Below are 17,170 nucleotides of genomic sequence, written 5' to 3' on the forward strand. Positions count from 1 at the left end.
GACTCTGTTCCCCTTTCGGGCTCTGTCTTTACATTTATTTTGAATGAAGCTCGCGATTATGGTAAGGGGCGTTACATTTCCGACGCGTGCTTGTGGTGTTCGGCCAATCACAATGCACTGGGTCAGCTGGCCAATCAGAGCAGACTGCGTTTGTCAAAGGAGGGGGCTTTGTTGAAAACTATGTGTTTGAGAGAGGCGGGGCATAGAGAACCTACAATAATGTACAGTATTTGAAAAATAATGTGTTTTTTGAACATTAAAGCGTCAACATATTCTGTTACACCAAATACACAAAATAATGATCTTTAAAATAGCATCATATGACCCCTTTAAAGTTTAATAAAATAGAAAACTTGTTTTAAATTTCACAATATTACATTCTATTTTTGATCAAATAAATGCAGTCTTGATTAGCAAAAGATACTTTAAAAAAAAAAAAAAAAAAATCTTGCTTATCCCAAACTTTTGATCGGCAGTGTACATATGTTAAATAAATAAATAAAGTTACATTTTCAATTTGATCTGAACTGACATTTGTAATTTCAAAAAGTTTAAAGACCAAAGTTGAATAGTTGAAACTGAAAGACAAGTTGAGTGAAATATGTGCAAATGTTTGGCTGGTAGCAGTGTATGTGGGATATGAACCTGGGCAGGGTAGAGATCTGGTGTCAAACGCACAGTCTCCAGCCTCCAGAGCCACCACTTCATCCTCATTCTCATTCTCCGTGTCACAGTCCAGCTCGCTGTCACTGCTCATGCTCGGCAGCACATGGTGGGGCTGCTTCTGGCTGAGGAGACCTATGGACAGACAATCATACGTTTATATGAACTGACAGATGTCAGTACTGAGAAAAGTTTTTTTTTTGTAGTAGTAGCTGTGCTTTATTTCCTATTGCACACTAAGAGAGTGTTACTCATGAAGCACCTGAACAAATGTAATTTCCTGAGAAATTTGATGTTCAATTAAATGACAGTGGTGTTCGTTCACAGCGTGTGCAGTGACTCATCGATGCAACACTAGTGTAATTTGCTGCAGTATAATTATACCCCATGTTTTTTCCTGTTTTTGAGTTTTCAAGAACGGATCGATCTTCATGTCTCACCTTCATCAGGGCATGAGGAGGAAGAGGATGGTTCAGCCAGTGACAGCAGTGACTGATGGATCTCGCCGGCACCCTCTTGGTCACAGTTAAGAGAGCTGTCTGTCAGCAGGCCAGACCTGAGGGATACAACCTTATTAAAAAAAACATGTTTTTAATGCCATTTTATATGTGAAAAAAAAAACGACTGAATAAAACAAAGAAACAAAAAAAACAACAACAAATTTAAAAAAAAATGCAAAATGTTATATTAAAATATAATAAAGTTAAAGATTGGCACACTCAAATTTTACAAACCAAAATAAAAGCAAATATTAGCGTGGCAGAAACAAATTGTGTGTCATGCTATTTATGTGAAAAAAGACAAAACAAACAAAACAAAACATCGGCATGCTGACTGTAACAAACTAAAACACAATATTAAAAAAGTAAGGGTGAAAAAAGAGTGTCATGTTATTTCATGGAAAACAAAACAAAACAGGAAAAACAAAAAGCCAAATATTAGCATTAACTAAGCTAAACAAAACAAACAAACAAAAAAAACAAACTACACCAACCCAAAGAACACAGAAAAAGCCAAATATAAATAAATTTTACATGAAATAAACTAAAACAAAAATTAGGATGGTAAAAGCAAATGTGTGACAAGTATTTAATGCGAAACAACTAACAACAAATACTACTAAACAAAATCGAACCCAAAAACAAATCAAAACAGTAAAACAAAAACCAATACAAAACTAAAAAAAGTCAAATATTAGCATGGTGAAAGCCATTGTGTGTCATTTAACCATGCAATGTGAGAAAAAAAAGCATAAGTCTCTTAAATAAAGTAAATATCAAGGCCAACCACTGATTTACAGCGTCAGAAGAAAACTTAAGAGATTCCAATAATAACAATGAATGTAATGACAAAATAAAACCAAGGAGCTGCGCGTTTTAATGTCTATTCTAGATCTGAAAACAGCAACCTTCATTCAGGCTCACTTACTGCATTTGTTTATGAATGGAAACACACACACACACACACACACACAAACAATACACTGTGCTGCTGATGGCTTGTTTCTGTACATTACCCCACGGCTGGAGTCCTGCGCTGTTTGGTGGCAGGAGCAGCTGCTCCACTGAGGCCTGTGACACTGAACAGGTCTGAAGCTGAAGCTCCATACAGAAGTTCCTCATGTTTGGAGCAAAAGGGCTTATCAGAGGAAGAGGAGCTGCTTCCCAGCGATGGAGGAGAACTCTGCACACTGCGTGCTTTCAGCGAGCCTGCAAAACACAGATAGCGTCATTTCTAAACGATTTGAATACACCTTGTAATATCAGGGTTGAGTTTCCCAGAAATCTCTCAAAATTAACATTTCAGATTATTCCTAGCGTAATTGGAAGGGTTTTAAAGCTATTGTTGCATCTTGGGATGAGCAAAATGACATTTTCATGTTATCTGAACAACTAGTTAAGTAGTCAGTTTAGGTTAGGTTAGATTGACATGGCATCTTAAAAATGCAATGCTTATGGTGCAAGATGCTGAAAAACTGCATGAGATGATAAACTAGTAGATTGATGTGTAGTGTAGTGTACTGACCATTCAAAGAGGAGGGTCCCTCAGGTTCAGTAGGGGAGTCTCGTCCAGCTCCTCTCAGCTCTTTCTCCCCAGCATCCACAGCCCTGCGCAGTGACAGTCCACCCAGAGCTCCCACGCTCTCCTGCTTAGGAGAACCAGCCTTCTTCACTCCTAAAACAAAGTCACACTGAATCTACAACAATATAAGATTCTTTAATGGTTCTTGAAAGAAGACTCTTATGCTTACCAAGGCTATATTTTATTTGATTATAAATATAGTAAAAACAGTAATATTGTGAAATATTATAACATTTTGAAGGAAGTGTTTTCTATTTTAATATATTTTAAAAAGTAATTTATTCCTGTGATGGAAAAGCTGAATTTTCAGCATCATGATTCCAGTCTTCAGTGTCACATGATCCTTCAGAAATTCTTCTTATTTTCTGATTTGGTGTTCAAGAAACATTTTTTATTTTCAATGCTGAAAACAGTTGTGCTGCTTAGTATTTTTTTTTTAAATGGAAAATGCGACTTTTTTCCAGGATTATTTGACTAATAGAAAGAACATTGAAATAAAAATGTTTTGTAACATTATAAATATCTTTACCATTACTTTTCGCTGCCTCATTTTGACATTTCATGCAGTGTGATATGCGATACTCTATCTGAAAGTATTTTAAAGAACATTTTGTTCATTATTTAATAATCAATACAATTGTCAATCAGTTTTAGGAGCTCATTATAATTGTAAAGACTACATGCTATATTTGTCCTTAAAGTACACAAACTTTTAAAAAAGCGCCTAAATTACACAAGTACTTTTACAAATCCATACAAATTTTAATCTAAAATCTAAACTTCATGTTACTAAAAAAACTGTTTTATGTGTCATATGAGGTAATCTAGGTCAGTGTCATACCACTTCGAGAGTGTCGTGATGAGACAGGCGCTTTGAAGAGCAGTTCGCTGGGTTTGCGACTGGGCCCCATCTCCGAGTCCATGGAGGGGCCCTGATCGTGGTTTGAGGCTCCCTGAGAGGAGATTCGACCGGCTCCACTGCGTGCTTCCAGCTGTCCTTTTACGTCTGACATCTTACTGCGCACTTCTGCCATCTGAGCCTTCAGTCTGATCAGGACCCCTGAGTCTGGGGCCGACCGACGCACCGCCTGAGGCCGACGCTCACGCTCTTTACGAGAAGGCACTGCAGCGGCTGTCAATCAAAAACGGTTAATGAGTCATGAATCATGTCGACTTTATAGTCACTTCAGAGTGAGTTCATGTTCATAATTCCCATCTCCAATCTGAACACATCAATGACACCTTGGCTCTGGAGGAGAGAGGTAGGGGGACGGGGCTGCATCCCCCACAGTGACTCCACATGGCTGCGGTCCTTCAGGTCCAGTAGTTGGATGAGGATGACCGGGTCGATCTCCAGGAGGCTGGCTGAGCTTGCACCTGCCCCACGCCTTGAACCCCGGGCACCTGCACCAGAACCTCCTGACCAGCAGTGGGAGACAGTTAGTACAGACTGTGTAAGGTTAGCATTATGCAGCTATAGTCAATAGGTAAGCATGTAGAGGTGGTGGCCAGTAGAGATATGAAAAGTACAGGCAGAGAACTTATCATAATTGTGAGAGAGTACATTACAGTGGATTACATCACAATATGCAGCATATGGACAGTTAAATTTTTTTGTAAATATTGCAAAACCCAAGGTAGTAATGTTTATTAAATTTTTTTAATTGTGTGTATTATTATTAACATACTATTATTATTATTAGCATATTAATTGTTTTAGTATTTTTATGTGCTTTTGTCAGTTTTTTTCCCCCTGAATACATTTATTTAGATTTCAATTTTTATTTTTTACATTTATCTTTAGCTAAAGCCAGGCAGCATTTCAAATTTTCAGTTAAGATGATGTACTAAAATTACTAAGGCTAAAGCTAAATTTAAAAATAGCTTTTTTTTTATTACAATTTTTTTTTTTATTATTTAAAAAAATATTTTTTTATTTAAAAAGTTTTTCCATCTAATATTTGTATTTTAGTTTTAGTTTTTTTTTCAAAAACTGAAAAACTATTTTAATAGTTTTAGTTTTAATTGAAGTCACAATGAAAATCAAAATGGACTATTTTTGTATGGAAATTGAATTGTTTATTATTAATGATTTATCCGTGCACATCATTTTATTTTTTACTTTTTAACTTATTACATTATTGTCATATAGTTAAACATTATAGTCCTAGGTATTTTTTTTGTGGGAATTATTAAATGTCATTTCAATTTAGTGAGCACTAAACGTCTTGCAGCAGAAGCTCTGACAGTGTTTTAAACTGCAGATTCTGCAGTCAATCTTCAAAGGCTGATATGGTAATTTGGCTCAGTTACATCACTACAACTGATTAACAGGGTGTCGCAGTCGATGACACTTCAAAGCCAAGTGTTTCAACACACCAAATTGCCATATGCATGACACTCGCTTTTCATTAGAAATAACTGATTCATTATTTGAATCAATGAGGCCGCTTGGACAGAGAAACTGGTTCACCTGTTGCCCCGGCAACATCATCGGGTAATTCACCTTCCTCCAGGTCTAGATTCCCACTGTACTCCACATCATTCTCACCAGACCTATAACGGATAAAAACAAATCACACTTGTGTTATTTCTCTGGTACTAGTGGAATGTGAGCAGCAAGTAAACAAATCTACAATGCATAACCAGATCAGCGCTAAAATTTCGGTTTAAGTGTAGAAAGGTTTTGAATGATTAGTTGGATCCCAATGGAGCTAAATGAGGTGTGGCCGGCATTATGTCCCCAGTGTATCGCCACATGCTTTAAATAGACCAGGATTCGTTTGCGTGGCTCCCCCTGTTAATAGTGAGAAGTGGTATAGTCTGAAATAAGCTGCTCCACAGGGGGTGTTGAAAGCATTCTGCTCCAAGCATCCTGCTGATTATGTATGTATATGTGAGTGTGTGTGTGTAAGGGTAACACATGCACCATTGTCTCAGGCTCAACTGTGTGATGACTCCGTCCCCTCCAGCGGTTCTCTGCGCTGATCCACTACAGTATTTATAGAAGCTAAGAGCTTCGACTTCACATGGATACATCGAACAAATGTTTGCTTACCCTGCTAGTATTTACACGGGCCTTACCAAAAAAATTATATATTTTCTTTATATATTGAAAAAAAAAAAAGTTACTCTCATTAACTCATTTAGAAAATAAAAATAAAAAGTAATAAAATAAATAAATGCATAATTCCCCTCCATATACATGAAAACAATAGGTTTTTAATTTTTTTAAATATTAAATATAAAGCTAAAATATAAAAAAAATAAATCAAATAATAAGAAAACAAATTTATTATTTCCCAACAATACACATAAAACAATAGGCTTTCTTTATATTGAAAAAGATGATTAATAAAAGTATAATAATAATAAAATTAATCATATGTAATTGGACATCATTGCATTTGTACTGAAATTGCTAATCGGTCATGATGCATTCTGGAAAAACATGACCAACCACCTACTACCTGGTAAACCACTGTGCTGAAACAAAGGTTTTTTGCAGATTTAAATGAAAAAAACAAAAAAAAACACAACAACAACAACGAGATCAAACTGAGACATTTGATTAAAGGGGTCATATGATGCGATTTCAATTTTTCCTTTCTCTTTGGAGTGTTACAAGCTCTTGGTGCATAAAGAAGATCTGTAAAGTTGCAAAGACTAAAGTCTCAAATCCAAAGCGATATTCTTTATAAAAGTTAAGAGTCAGCCACGCCTACCTAAAACAGCTCATTCTAACACGCCCCCACATATCTATGTTGCTATATGGGAAGATTTGCATAACGCCGCCCAAAAAAAAGAAAGAGGGCGTAACTTTTATTCTCGCTGTAGTTTTGTTGTTTCCGCCGCCATGTTGTAAAGACGCTGTGTGCTTCGTTGTGAAAGCGAAACTACTTTGTTTGGCCTTCCAAAAGAGGACGATATCTGCTTCGTCATGCCTGGAGCTGATCCGTGCTGATTGCTGAGGAAATACTACAACTTTGCGCTGTCGATCACCGGATCGGCTTTCACCGTGGACGAAGCGGAGTCCAGCCCGGAGTCGTCACATGTCCTTCCGGACGCTCCTTCGTCGAAATCACCGGCCGTGCCGGTCTCAAGCCCGCCGCCTCTGCTCACTCTAACCCTCCAGCCGTTCCTCACGGTAGCCCCCGGCCTCTGCTCACTCTAGGCCGCCGTGTGTGACGCTGTTTCTATGCACAAGACTTCACAGGTTTGCCTGACTGACATCAGGATGCCTGTGAAGCACAGATGAAGCACACATGAAGCACAGAGAACTTTAAAAACATCTGACGAGTTTAAAAAAAAAAAGAAAAAATTGAAGCTTTTTGTGCTGTATCAACATGTGATCATAAAAAAAAATCAAGTCAAATCCATATGCAATCTCAAGTGGTCACAGGAAACCCATTTGAGATGATAATACCAGTTGTAAACAGAGCCTAACACCCCATAATTCCCTCTTTCCCCTACTTTATCCTGAATAAGCGGCATTTGGGTAACGGTAAGTGCATGGGCACCTTTACAAAGCCAACATGAAGAGCTCACACAAAACACTCCAGCAAATAGAGTCAAAGGTGTGAGAGAATGTGCGTGGGCCTGAGAACAAGAGAGCACGAGTGTGTGTGCACACTGGAAAAGCCAGAGACTGTGAGAACGAGCATTTGTAAGCAGGAGGCAGAGGCTCTGATGACTCATTCGTCTCATCTGGTTGGAGCAGTGTGTGCGTTTGAGAGCTGTGTGAGCGGGCGGTAGCCGGCAGCATGAGCAGAAAAATGTGAGGTTCTGACTCCAACACCTCACTACAGAGACACAAGCGCTCTCACAGAGCCTACACAAGTCAAAGCTGCCAATACTGCTCATTCTCTCAGATCGTGATAGGACAGGACAGAAAGAACAGCTCTCTGGTTAAACACAGAGTACGAGGGAATGCCTGTCACAAATGTGGTAGCAGCCCTAATTAAACTGTGCTTTCCAGCCGGGGGGAGGATACAGCTGTTACCCTATGGCACACAAAGCACCATCTCGTGCGAGAATCTTAGTACACTAGTATTTACCACACCATGAGGACGTGACCTAGCAAATGATGAGTACTGCTTTAAGAGGGGGAAAAAAGGAAAAACACTATAAGAGCTGATCACGATTTTGCCAGAAACACTTTCAAAAGACCTACATTATCTACATATATCCCACAATGAAGCTTGTGACTTCATCAAGTGCTGTCTTCCAACAAGTATGGTAAAATAATATTATTATTATTAATGGCTTTAATTATAGCTCATTCAGTTAGGTTTGCATCAGAACTGTTAATCATTGCTGTGATTCTGCCTGGGTTAAAAAAAAAAAAAGTTCAGCTGAAAGAAAAAAAATATATAAAAATCCTATCATTATTTATACACCCTCATGTTGTTAGAAATTTGTTTTAGTTTCTTTCTTTCTAATAAAATTCTCCAAACAGAAAAAACTCCAAGCTGCATTTTTCCATATAAAGAAAGAAAATGAACATAGACTATCAAGACTGTCATTCAAAAAGAAATGGAAAACAAGATCAAGACAAAAGCACAAAATTAAGTAAATGGTGACATTTTTTTTAACTATACTGGTGACTATAACAGTGGGCCTCAAATGGTACTGCTTCAAAAATCATATTCTGAAATTTTAGCAAAGAGGTTTTTAAATCTTGTACGTACATGGTCTCTTCGTCAATATCATTCTCCTCTGTGTTACTAGTGGCTGTGGAGCTCCCAGAGGTGCTACTACCGTCCAGAGGATTGACATCTTCATCTCCAGTTAGACAGTCCACCTCCAGATCCCCGTCAGACAACTCCTAACATTGCATCAACACATCATCATCAAACTGTTCCTAATGTGCGCAATATAACATCAAATAGCTCCAAGCATGAAAATGATTCAAGTAATGTGGCTGTCAGTGCTTCAGGTTCACTACATTACATGTAGGCTTGTTTTCTTTAGAGATCACAATGAGTGTAATCTGATTTGAATAGCATATGCCTAAAAGCAGATGATGATGTAAGAGTGTGTATGTAAAAGATGTTTAAGATGTGGCTATGATGAAATGATGGATAATATCTTAGGGGGAGTAAAAAAGAAAACGAAAAAGAAACGTTTCTAGTTTTCAAAGTGAACAAGAAAAAGTTGAAGATTTTATTGCTAAAATAATGTTAAATAATAGCAATGAATTTCACCATGCTGCTCTGACAGGCCTTACATTAGAGTCATCATGCTGGGTCTTCTCTTCATCCTCATCTTCTTTTGTCTCTGCTGAGGCTGCCTGACTCCCTTCCTCTAGTACGGAGCTCTTTCCTTGACGGGAGTCTCTCCCGGAGGAAGTCGTGGGGCAGAGATGCCGATCAAATGGAGAGGAACTCCTCGACTTCTGCCGACGGAACAGTTCTATAGCTAGCCTCTGAACAGAAATACACCAAAATATAAAAAGCATACATGACATAACACAATTTGAAAGAAGTGTTTCTTAATTAAGTTTGAAAACATCAACAGGCATTACATGTTACAGCATAAATATTACATGGATACCTAATGCATTCATAAATGTACTCGCTTCAGTCTATATAGAAAGAAGTGGCCATTTCAAATTCGGTTCACGTTTGAAACAACGCAGTTTCTTGAAGCCAGATTCTAAGTAGGATGTATTCAGGGTAACATAAAACTTTAACACTAACCTCTTTTAGGTTGTTGATCTGTTGAATGTAGCTTGACTGGGCTGACTCCAGCTGAGTTATGTACCAATACTGATCTCTACACTTCTGAAAAAACGTAGGTGATCGCACTTGATACCTGTGAGATTAATTGAAAAGGCAGAGCATGAGAAATGAACAAGACAGCATACACTGGATACATCCTTGGATAGTATATCATGCATTTCATGGTAATTCTAAAGGAGGAGGAAATTCCATTCCCATTCCATTGAACACAAATACTGTACGCTTGCTGTGTCAACAGGCTTTAAAGGGGTCATGAAGTGCATGAAAAGAAAAACTTTTTTTTATTTTGTAGGCCTACTGTTCTCTGTTGTCCACTTATAATGTTATCAAGAAATTTTATTCAAAAACATCATAATTTAGAAGTAATAGGCTATTTTCTGTCCTGTTTTTAACCCCCTCATCAGAACTCTGCGTTTGAATAGGCGTGGCGGATAGTAGACTCAGAAGTAAATGCCCACTGCTATGACTGGCTAATAGTTGTGTATGTTTGCCAGCCTACATCCTTCACAAAAGGACGCTGCAGTGATTTAGGTTTAAAATGCATAAATACTTATTTCAAACGATCTGTTTAACAGACAAAGCAATAGGGATCACGTAATATAAACGGTTACTCACAAAACTGTGTGTTGCAACATTACTGTTCCTGATCCAATATAGTCAGCACAGCATCCTCTTTTAGTTTCAATCTTTCTGAAAATCCCACTCGGAATTGTGCTTTATTTGTAAATGAATCAGCGGTAAAATCAAGTGAACAAAGGACCAAGTTCTTACTGACGTGTTCTGAAACTTCATTAAAAATAAAGTTAATCCACTCTTTCCTAATGTTGGCACGCACAGCGTTTTGCTGTCTTCTGAGCCATCTTTATCTTTGGGTTTCTGTGTAGACCTGTGTTCGTCTCTCGTTATTTACACTACGTGTGTGAATCAGTGGGCGGGGCTAAACAGGCAGCGATGTAGAAGCAGGCGTTTGATCTTCTTCTGCGGAGGTGGTGTCATTACATCATGAAGGTCGTTTTGGCAGACTGGCTTTAATATAAGCTGTTTTTAGACTAACAAGAAAGTTTTGACTTCTAAAACCTACAGGATGTTTTTATAGCACAATGACCTCTTAAATGTCAAAAGACCAAGGGAATTTGGTTTCTCAGTTCATGACCCATTTAATAACCGAGTAAAAAATATTAAAGGTACTATTTGCGACATAAAATCTAAAACAACTAATTGTGAGTTCGACCCACTGCCTACTCACTTGTTTACCATCTTTGTCTTCATTAATTACTAAAATTATTCACTCTTCACTTGTTTCGGATTCTGTACCTTCTTCTCTTAAAACGGCTATTATTACCCCTATACTAAAGAAATCAGGGACTGATCAGTCAAATTTTGAAAATTATCAACCAATTTAGAGCTTTTTCGCATTTGGCTCCCAAACTCTGGAATAGCCTTCCTGATAACGCTTGGGGTTCAGACACATTCTCTCCGTTTAAATCTAGATTGAAGACACATCTCTTTAGCCAAACATTCACATAATGCATATCATAATCTTGTACTGCAGTTATATCTGATCAAATGCACATTATTATTCTTTAGTGTTCATTGTGTTTGATTACGTCATTAACTGATTTTTACCGTACATTTCTGCCATGTGTACATCAACTTGACATAGCCACCACTGATAAGCTACTACTAAATATATTGTAGAAACGTAATTTTCTGTAAAGCTGCTTTGCAACGATTTGTATCGTGAAAAGCACTATACAAATAAACTTGAATTTAATTTCTAATTTGCCATTCATTTCTAAAATCTTGGAAAAATTTGTTGCAGCTCAAGTTCACAATCATCTCTCCAATAATAAATTGTTTGAGCAATTCCAATCCAGTTTCCCCACCATAGCACAGAGACTGCTCTTGTCAAAATTACTAATGATTTGTTATTGGCAGCTGATTCTGGTTTATTAACAATAATTGTCCTACTTGACCTGAGTGCGGCCTTTGATACGATCTCGCACAAGATACTCCTGGACAGGTTAGTTTCTATAGGGATCACTGGCACTCCCCTGTACTGGTTTAGGTCTTATCTTACCGGTCGCACTCAGTTTGTTCATATTAAACATTTTAAATCAAGACCATTTACAGTTACTACTGGTGTCCCTCAGGGTTCTGTTTTGGGCCCACTCTTATTCATCATCTATTTACTTCCTCTTGGCCATATTTTCAGGAAATATGGTATCCATTTTCACTGCTATGCCGACGACACCCAGCTTTACCCGTCTTCCTAACCCTCTAGTTCATTTCCTCCACCTTCCTTGACCAGATGTTTAGCTGAAGTTAAAGACTCGTTTTCAGCCAACTTTCTAAAACTCAACAGTGATAAAACTGAGGTCTTACTTATTGGTACAAAATCTACTTTGACTAAATCTGATTCTTTTACTGTGGATATCGATAATGATGCAATTTGTCCTTCTCAGCAGGTCAGGAGTTTGGGTGTCATTCTGGATAGCACACTTTCTTTTGAAGCTCATGTCAATAATATTATGCGTACTGCGTATTTTCACCTGCGTAATATTAATTGCCTCCATACCTCTCTCACAACGAATAATACTGCAGTTCTTATTTATGCACTGGTTACCTCATGTATCTACTATTGTAATGCTCTCCTTAATGGTCTTCCTTCTAAACTTCTCTATAAACTCATTCTGATTCAGAACTCTGCAACTCATGTCCTTTCTAGGACTTCATCAATCGAGCACATTTCTCCAGTTCTCCAACATTTACACCGGCTCCCAGTAAAGTATCGCATTGATTTCAAAATTTTGCTTCTCACATTTAAGGCACTTCACAACCTTGCTCCACCGTATCTTACTGACCTTCTCCACATCTATACTCCTTCTCGCACTCTCAGGTCTTCACACTTGATCTCTCTTGTGTCGCCTCGTATATGTTTAAGCACCATGGGAGCAAGAACTTTTAGTTTTGCGGCCCCTCGCCTATGGAACTCTCTTCCCCCCTTAAGACTTATCTTTTTTACCCAGGCTTTCTTATGACTTGCTCTTATTAAGCCTTTATTGTATTTATAATGCTTGTATGCAGTTGTGCTGTTGAATTTTGCAATGCTAACAGGATTTGTTTAACTACTGTTTTTACCAATTTGCTTGCTGTAAGGTGACCTTGGGTGTTTAGAAAGGCACCATTTAAATAAAATGAATTATTATTATTTATATAAAAAAAGTCAAAAATTCAGCTGCAAGATCGCACCTGAGCACAAGAGTGTCAGTCTGCATATTCAAGTAGCCCTCACTGGCGAGAAGGTCCAACCTGAAGAACCTGTTATACCCCCAGCACTCGCCCACCTCAAAGTCTGATGCAAATTCTCGAATGATGTTTTTGGTGGGGTCACTGGAGGCCTGATGGACCATCTCCACCCTGTATTCATACCTGGAAGAAATTCAACCAGTTAGACTTTAAAAACAATATTTGTGACACTGCACAGCAGGATGACAGGACAGCAAGTGCAGCCTACTTGGACGTCTCTGGGAGTCCAGCTGACAACTCTAGAAAAACAGAGAGATAGTTTCCTCGAACAACGCCATTGCCATCCTAAAACACAACAACAACGTCTGTGAGAATAGGAAGAGTCTGTAAATTTCAATTTGTCACCGTGTTACGGGTGACAAACTTACCGGATAAACCTTCAACCTCCAGCACAGGCCTGATATCTGGAGCGGGGGGCTGTAGACGGGGTCTGCTCTCTGCCGCAGAGTACTTACGGCAATGAGACAACACCAATTCAAATGAAGCAAGAAAACTAATGCAGCATTTAAGATATAAATTAATAAGAAAGACAAAGGGAGTGTGATTACCTGAAGTTTGCCAAAACAAAAGTGCTCGAGTCATAGGCAGGGACCAGCTCACTGAGAAGAAATGAGATATGACTGTGAGCAATTTATCTTGCAAATCGAAATGGGAATGTCTCTACAAGTTCACCACAAACTTAATTTCACTCATAAATAAAGAAGTGTTATTCTAAAATCTCACTGGAGAAATAGCACACTGTATTGGCCTACAAAGTGACATTATGATCGAATGGCTTTATAAGCTTAGAGTTGTTTTTACAGGTGTGCATGTTTATTCATTATTCACAGACTGCGCCAAAGTTCAAGCTTACAGAGATCTCGTCTCTGTATGTGAAGGAGCAATATAACAGGTACAGTGCCTATGTTTGTGTACCTGGTGAAGTCTGGTGGGACAGGAGTGGTGACAAAAGACTGCATTGGCTTCCTGTGAACCTGCTGGAACATGAGCAGGATCTCTGGACTCTTAGAGATCAGCTCACTCTTACTGCACGAACGCAGCTGTGGGGAGAAAACACACTTGTCACAAATCAAAAAGTCTACAAACATCTGAAATGACTCATGAATTCTTCTAAATTCTAATTTAATGCTATATTTTAATTTCAAATTATTGTAATTACATAATTTAAGTGAAAAGCTGAACTGAAAACTTCACATCAAATTCAGAATTAGTACTTGGTTAATCACATTTTCTTATTTGACCCATTCTACTTTATAACCTTACAATTAGAAATATAAAAATAAAAAAACAAATGTTTATTTTCAGGTCTTAATTGTAGTTGAATTGCACATTTTCAATGTAGTCTCAAGACTTCTATCTCCATTGCACATCTGCTTTATTTTACTGATACACCAGATCCACACACCTGATGTTCCACTTCCTGCAGCAGAGACTCCAGCAGTTCTGTCTCCTGTGTCAGAGAGGTCTTCTGTCCTGTGGGTGCATCAACTTTACGTTAGACCAAAATAACCTCAAATGTCAGATTACATGAAAACTGTCAGAACAAAAGCATGTATGTACCCATGAGTGTGATGAGTTTGTTCTTGAGCTGATTATCGAGCCGAGCAATCATCATTTCCACAGCATTTCGGATTTCCCTCACCCTCTCATCCTTTGCCCCTCGCACCGCCTCAACATTCTTCTCCTGAAAAACATAAAATGTAAAGGTATAGCTGTCAGAACTTCCAAAATTGATATCATAAATCAAAAAAGTATGTGGACACCCAAACACGCTCCCATATAAATATTTGAGCACCAAATCAGCAAATTAGAATGATTTCTGAATCATGTGACACTGAAAAATAGAGTAATGAAGCTGAAATCATTGACGCTTTAAAGTACATGAAAATAAAAGTTTAAATTGTAATATTTTAAAATATTACTATTTTTACTATATTTTGATCACATAAATACAGCTATGTGAGCTTTAGCATTAATAGGGAGTTGGCTCTCCAACTTCCACTTCTAGGAAGATTTTCCACTAGATGTATTTGTCCACGTAATGTACATTTGTTTAGTGCTGTGGCGCCCTCTATAGGACAATCCCCTGACGTAGGAGCTATAAACAGTAGCTGATGGACTTGTGTGGGTTTCTTGGCATCCTGGAGTTCTACATTATGTAAAATGCCTTCAAAAGCACTTATCAAACCAGGAATACATGTAATTAGATAACATTTGATTTGTCATTAGCAGTTCCATCTAAAAGGGGTTTGTGGCTGGTAAACTAGAATCCATTACAAACTGTCAACTCAGAACAGATCTAAATGGCTCCGTGTGGGCGTGAATGAGAAGCGAGGGTGCTTACCACTTCTTGAACCAGACTAATCAGCTCCATTAGCCGGCGCCGCAGCTTGGCCACCTCCTCGTTCACCTTTGTCACATGCTGCTCATAGATCTCGGCCAGGGGTTTGAACGTATGACCTCCGTGCTGTGGAGAGGTGGAGGAGATAAGCAAGTTCCTGTTTGAGACAAACTGACATTCATTCATATTAGGCACAGTATTATTCATTGATAATTTGCTCCTATGTGTGACCAGTCATGTTTTAGCACAACACATTTGGATCTGAGGAAATGACAATTCACCAGCCTGACTAATACGTTTTGAATTCAGAATTGCGTACCATGCCTCCCCATAGAGCGCACTGGTGACAGATGCACTTCTTACAAGTCCAGCAGAACACACTCAACTTCTCATGATGGTTCTCACACCTGTTAGGGTGAGAAGAGAGAATCAGCGACAGTGAGTATTAACTCTACACTAATTGGTCACTTAGTCATCCCAGAAAATGAAAACCAAACATAAGCCAATGGTGCATCTTTTTTTCTATATGGAAACATTTTACCATGCCTATTTTTCCTAGGAAAACTCAAATACTGTATGAAAAGCCATGATATAAATAATGTTTTAAACATTTGCGCTGTTAATATTTTTGTAGAAACTGTGGTACACTTTTTAAGAATGTAAAAAAAAAAAAAACACACACACACACACACTTGAATAGACATTTTTAACATTACAAATTCTTTACGGTTACTTTTGATCAGTTTAATGCATCCTTGCTGAATAAAAGTATTAATTTCTTTCTTTAAAAAAGAAAAAAAACCTTACTGACCCCAAACTTTTGAACGGTAGTGTATATATTGCACATTTAATATTATATATAGTTATTCCACAGGGTCAAAAGTGCCCATGGTACACACTACTGCAGCTGTCAAGACTGTATTAATATTCAGTATTACTCACTTGTCTTTGTCGTTCTCCTCATGTTTTGTGAGGTTGCAGAGCTGTGTCTCGTCGCACCGGGACACATGGAAACCATAGACTGTATGATGAAAACACAGTATGGTAGGGGCGTAACATTTCCGTCACACGCTTGAGGTATTCAGCCAATCTGTTTTTTTAACCTTAAACCACATAAACACATTGCATTACACCAAATACACAAAATAATGTTCTTTTTAGCAGCATCATATGACCCCTTTAAGCATACCATGACTTGCTCACCAATAGATCCGGTATAGTTAATGGGTGCCGTCAGAATGAGAGTCCAAACAGCTGATAAAACATCACAACAATCCACAAGTAGTCTACACAATTCCAGTCAATGATCTTGAATTAATAATAAAATACTAATCTTGTAAAGTGAAAAGCTGCATGTTAGCAAGAAACAAATCCAACATTAAGACATTTTAACTTACATCCATTACTTCTGGACAAAATAATCCCTAGTGATCTGTGCATATTTCACTCCAGATTCAAATGAAATGACCTTTTCACTGGAGAAAGCATTATTATGGATAGAGGACTTTAGCTGGAAGCAACAGTCTGACGTTAAAAAACATCCTGATGTATTTGTTTATTTCCAACATGCAGCTTTTCACTTCACAATACATTATTTGATGGACTGGAGTAATTTGGATTATTGTGATGTTTATATCAGCTGTTTGGACTCTCATTCTGACGGCACCCATTCACTGCAGAGGATCCACTGATGAGCAAGTGACATAATGCTAAATTTCTTCAATTCTGTTCTGATGAAGAAAAACTCACCTACATCTTGGATTACCTTTAGGTGAGTAAATTTTCAGCAAATTTTCATTTTTGGGTGCACTAATCTTTTCAGCCAAAAATTAACATTCTGACTTCATTTACTCACCCTTATGCATTTTCTCATGTGCCTCAAGCTTGTAATATAGCGCACAAATCTTATTGATCACTGATAACTTTTTTTAATGATAAGAGCGTTCAGGAAATTTCTTATAAATTCACATTTTGTGTTCCACAGAAAAAGGAAAAGATACTTGAATGACATGAGGGTGAGTATAATGACAGA

General features: G+C 37.9%; 1 protein-coding gene across 1 annotated transcript in view; it reads right to left on the reverse strand.

The window, feature by feature from the left end:
* Positions 1-16,541, reverse strand: part of LOC107728810 (E3 ubiquitin-protein ligase TRIM37-like) — an 18,434-nt gene extending 1,893 nt beyond the window's left edge. Inside the window, exons 1-21 of the mRNA XM_016539085.1 lie at positions 16,536-16,541; positions 16,081-16,121; positions 15,458-15,545; positions 15,142-15,264; positions 14,358-14,481; positions 14,203-14,270; positions 13,713-13,837; positions 13,346-13,396; positions 13,166-13,247; positions 13,006-13,082; positions 12,741-12,920; positions 9,447-9,561; positions 8,975-9,172; positions 8,436-8,572; positions 5,219-5,301; positions 3,988-4,164; positions 3,587-3,877; positions 2,689-2,838; positions 2,180-2,372; positions 1,104-1,219; positions 646-798 (exon numbers count right to left, since the gene is read on the reverse strand). Of these exons, the coding sequence (XP_016394571.1) occupies positions 646-798; positions 1,104-1,219; positions 2,180-2,372; positions 2,689-2,838; positions 3,587-3,877; positions 3,988-4,164; positions 5,219-5,301; positions 8,436-8,572; positions 8,975-9,172; positions 9,447-9,561; positions 12,741-12,920; positions 13,006-13,082; positions 13,166-13,247; positions 13,346-13,396; positions 13,713-13,837; positions 14,203-14,270; positions 14,358-14,481; positions 15,142-15,264; positions 15,458-15,545; positions 16,081-16,121; positions 16,536-16,541 (2,578 nt within the window). The remainder of the gene's footprint in view (positions 1-645; positions 799-1,103; positions 1,220-2,179; positions 2,373-2,688; positions 2,839-3,586; positions 3,878-3,987; positions 4,165-5,218; positions 5,302-8,435; positions 8,573-8,974; positions 9,173-9,446; positions 9,562-12,740; positions 12,921-13,005; positions 13,083-13,165; positions 13,248-13,345; positions 13,397-13,712; positions 13,838-14,202; positions 14,271-14,357; positions 14,482-15,141; positions 15,265-15,457; positions 15,546-16,080; positions 16,122-16,535) is intronic.
* Positions 16,542-17,170: the final 629 nt, after the last annotated feature.

The sequence above is a fragment of the Sinocyclocheilus rhinocerous genome, unplaced genomic scaffold (genome assembly GCF_001515625.1).
Source record: "Sinocyclocheilus rhinocerous isolate Xijiao unplaced genomic scaffold, SAMN03320098_v1.1 scaffold397, whole genome shotgun sequence".
Lineage (NCBI taxonomy): Eukaryota > Metazoa > Chordata > Actinopteri > Cypriniformes > Cyprinidae > Sinocyclocheilus > Sinocyclocheilus rhinocerous.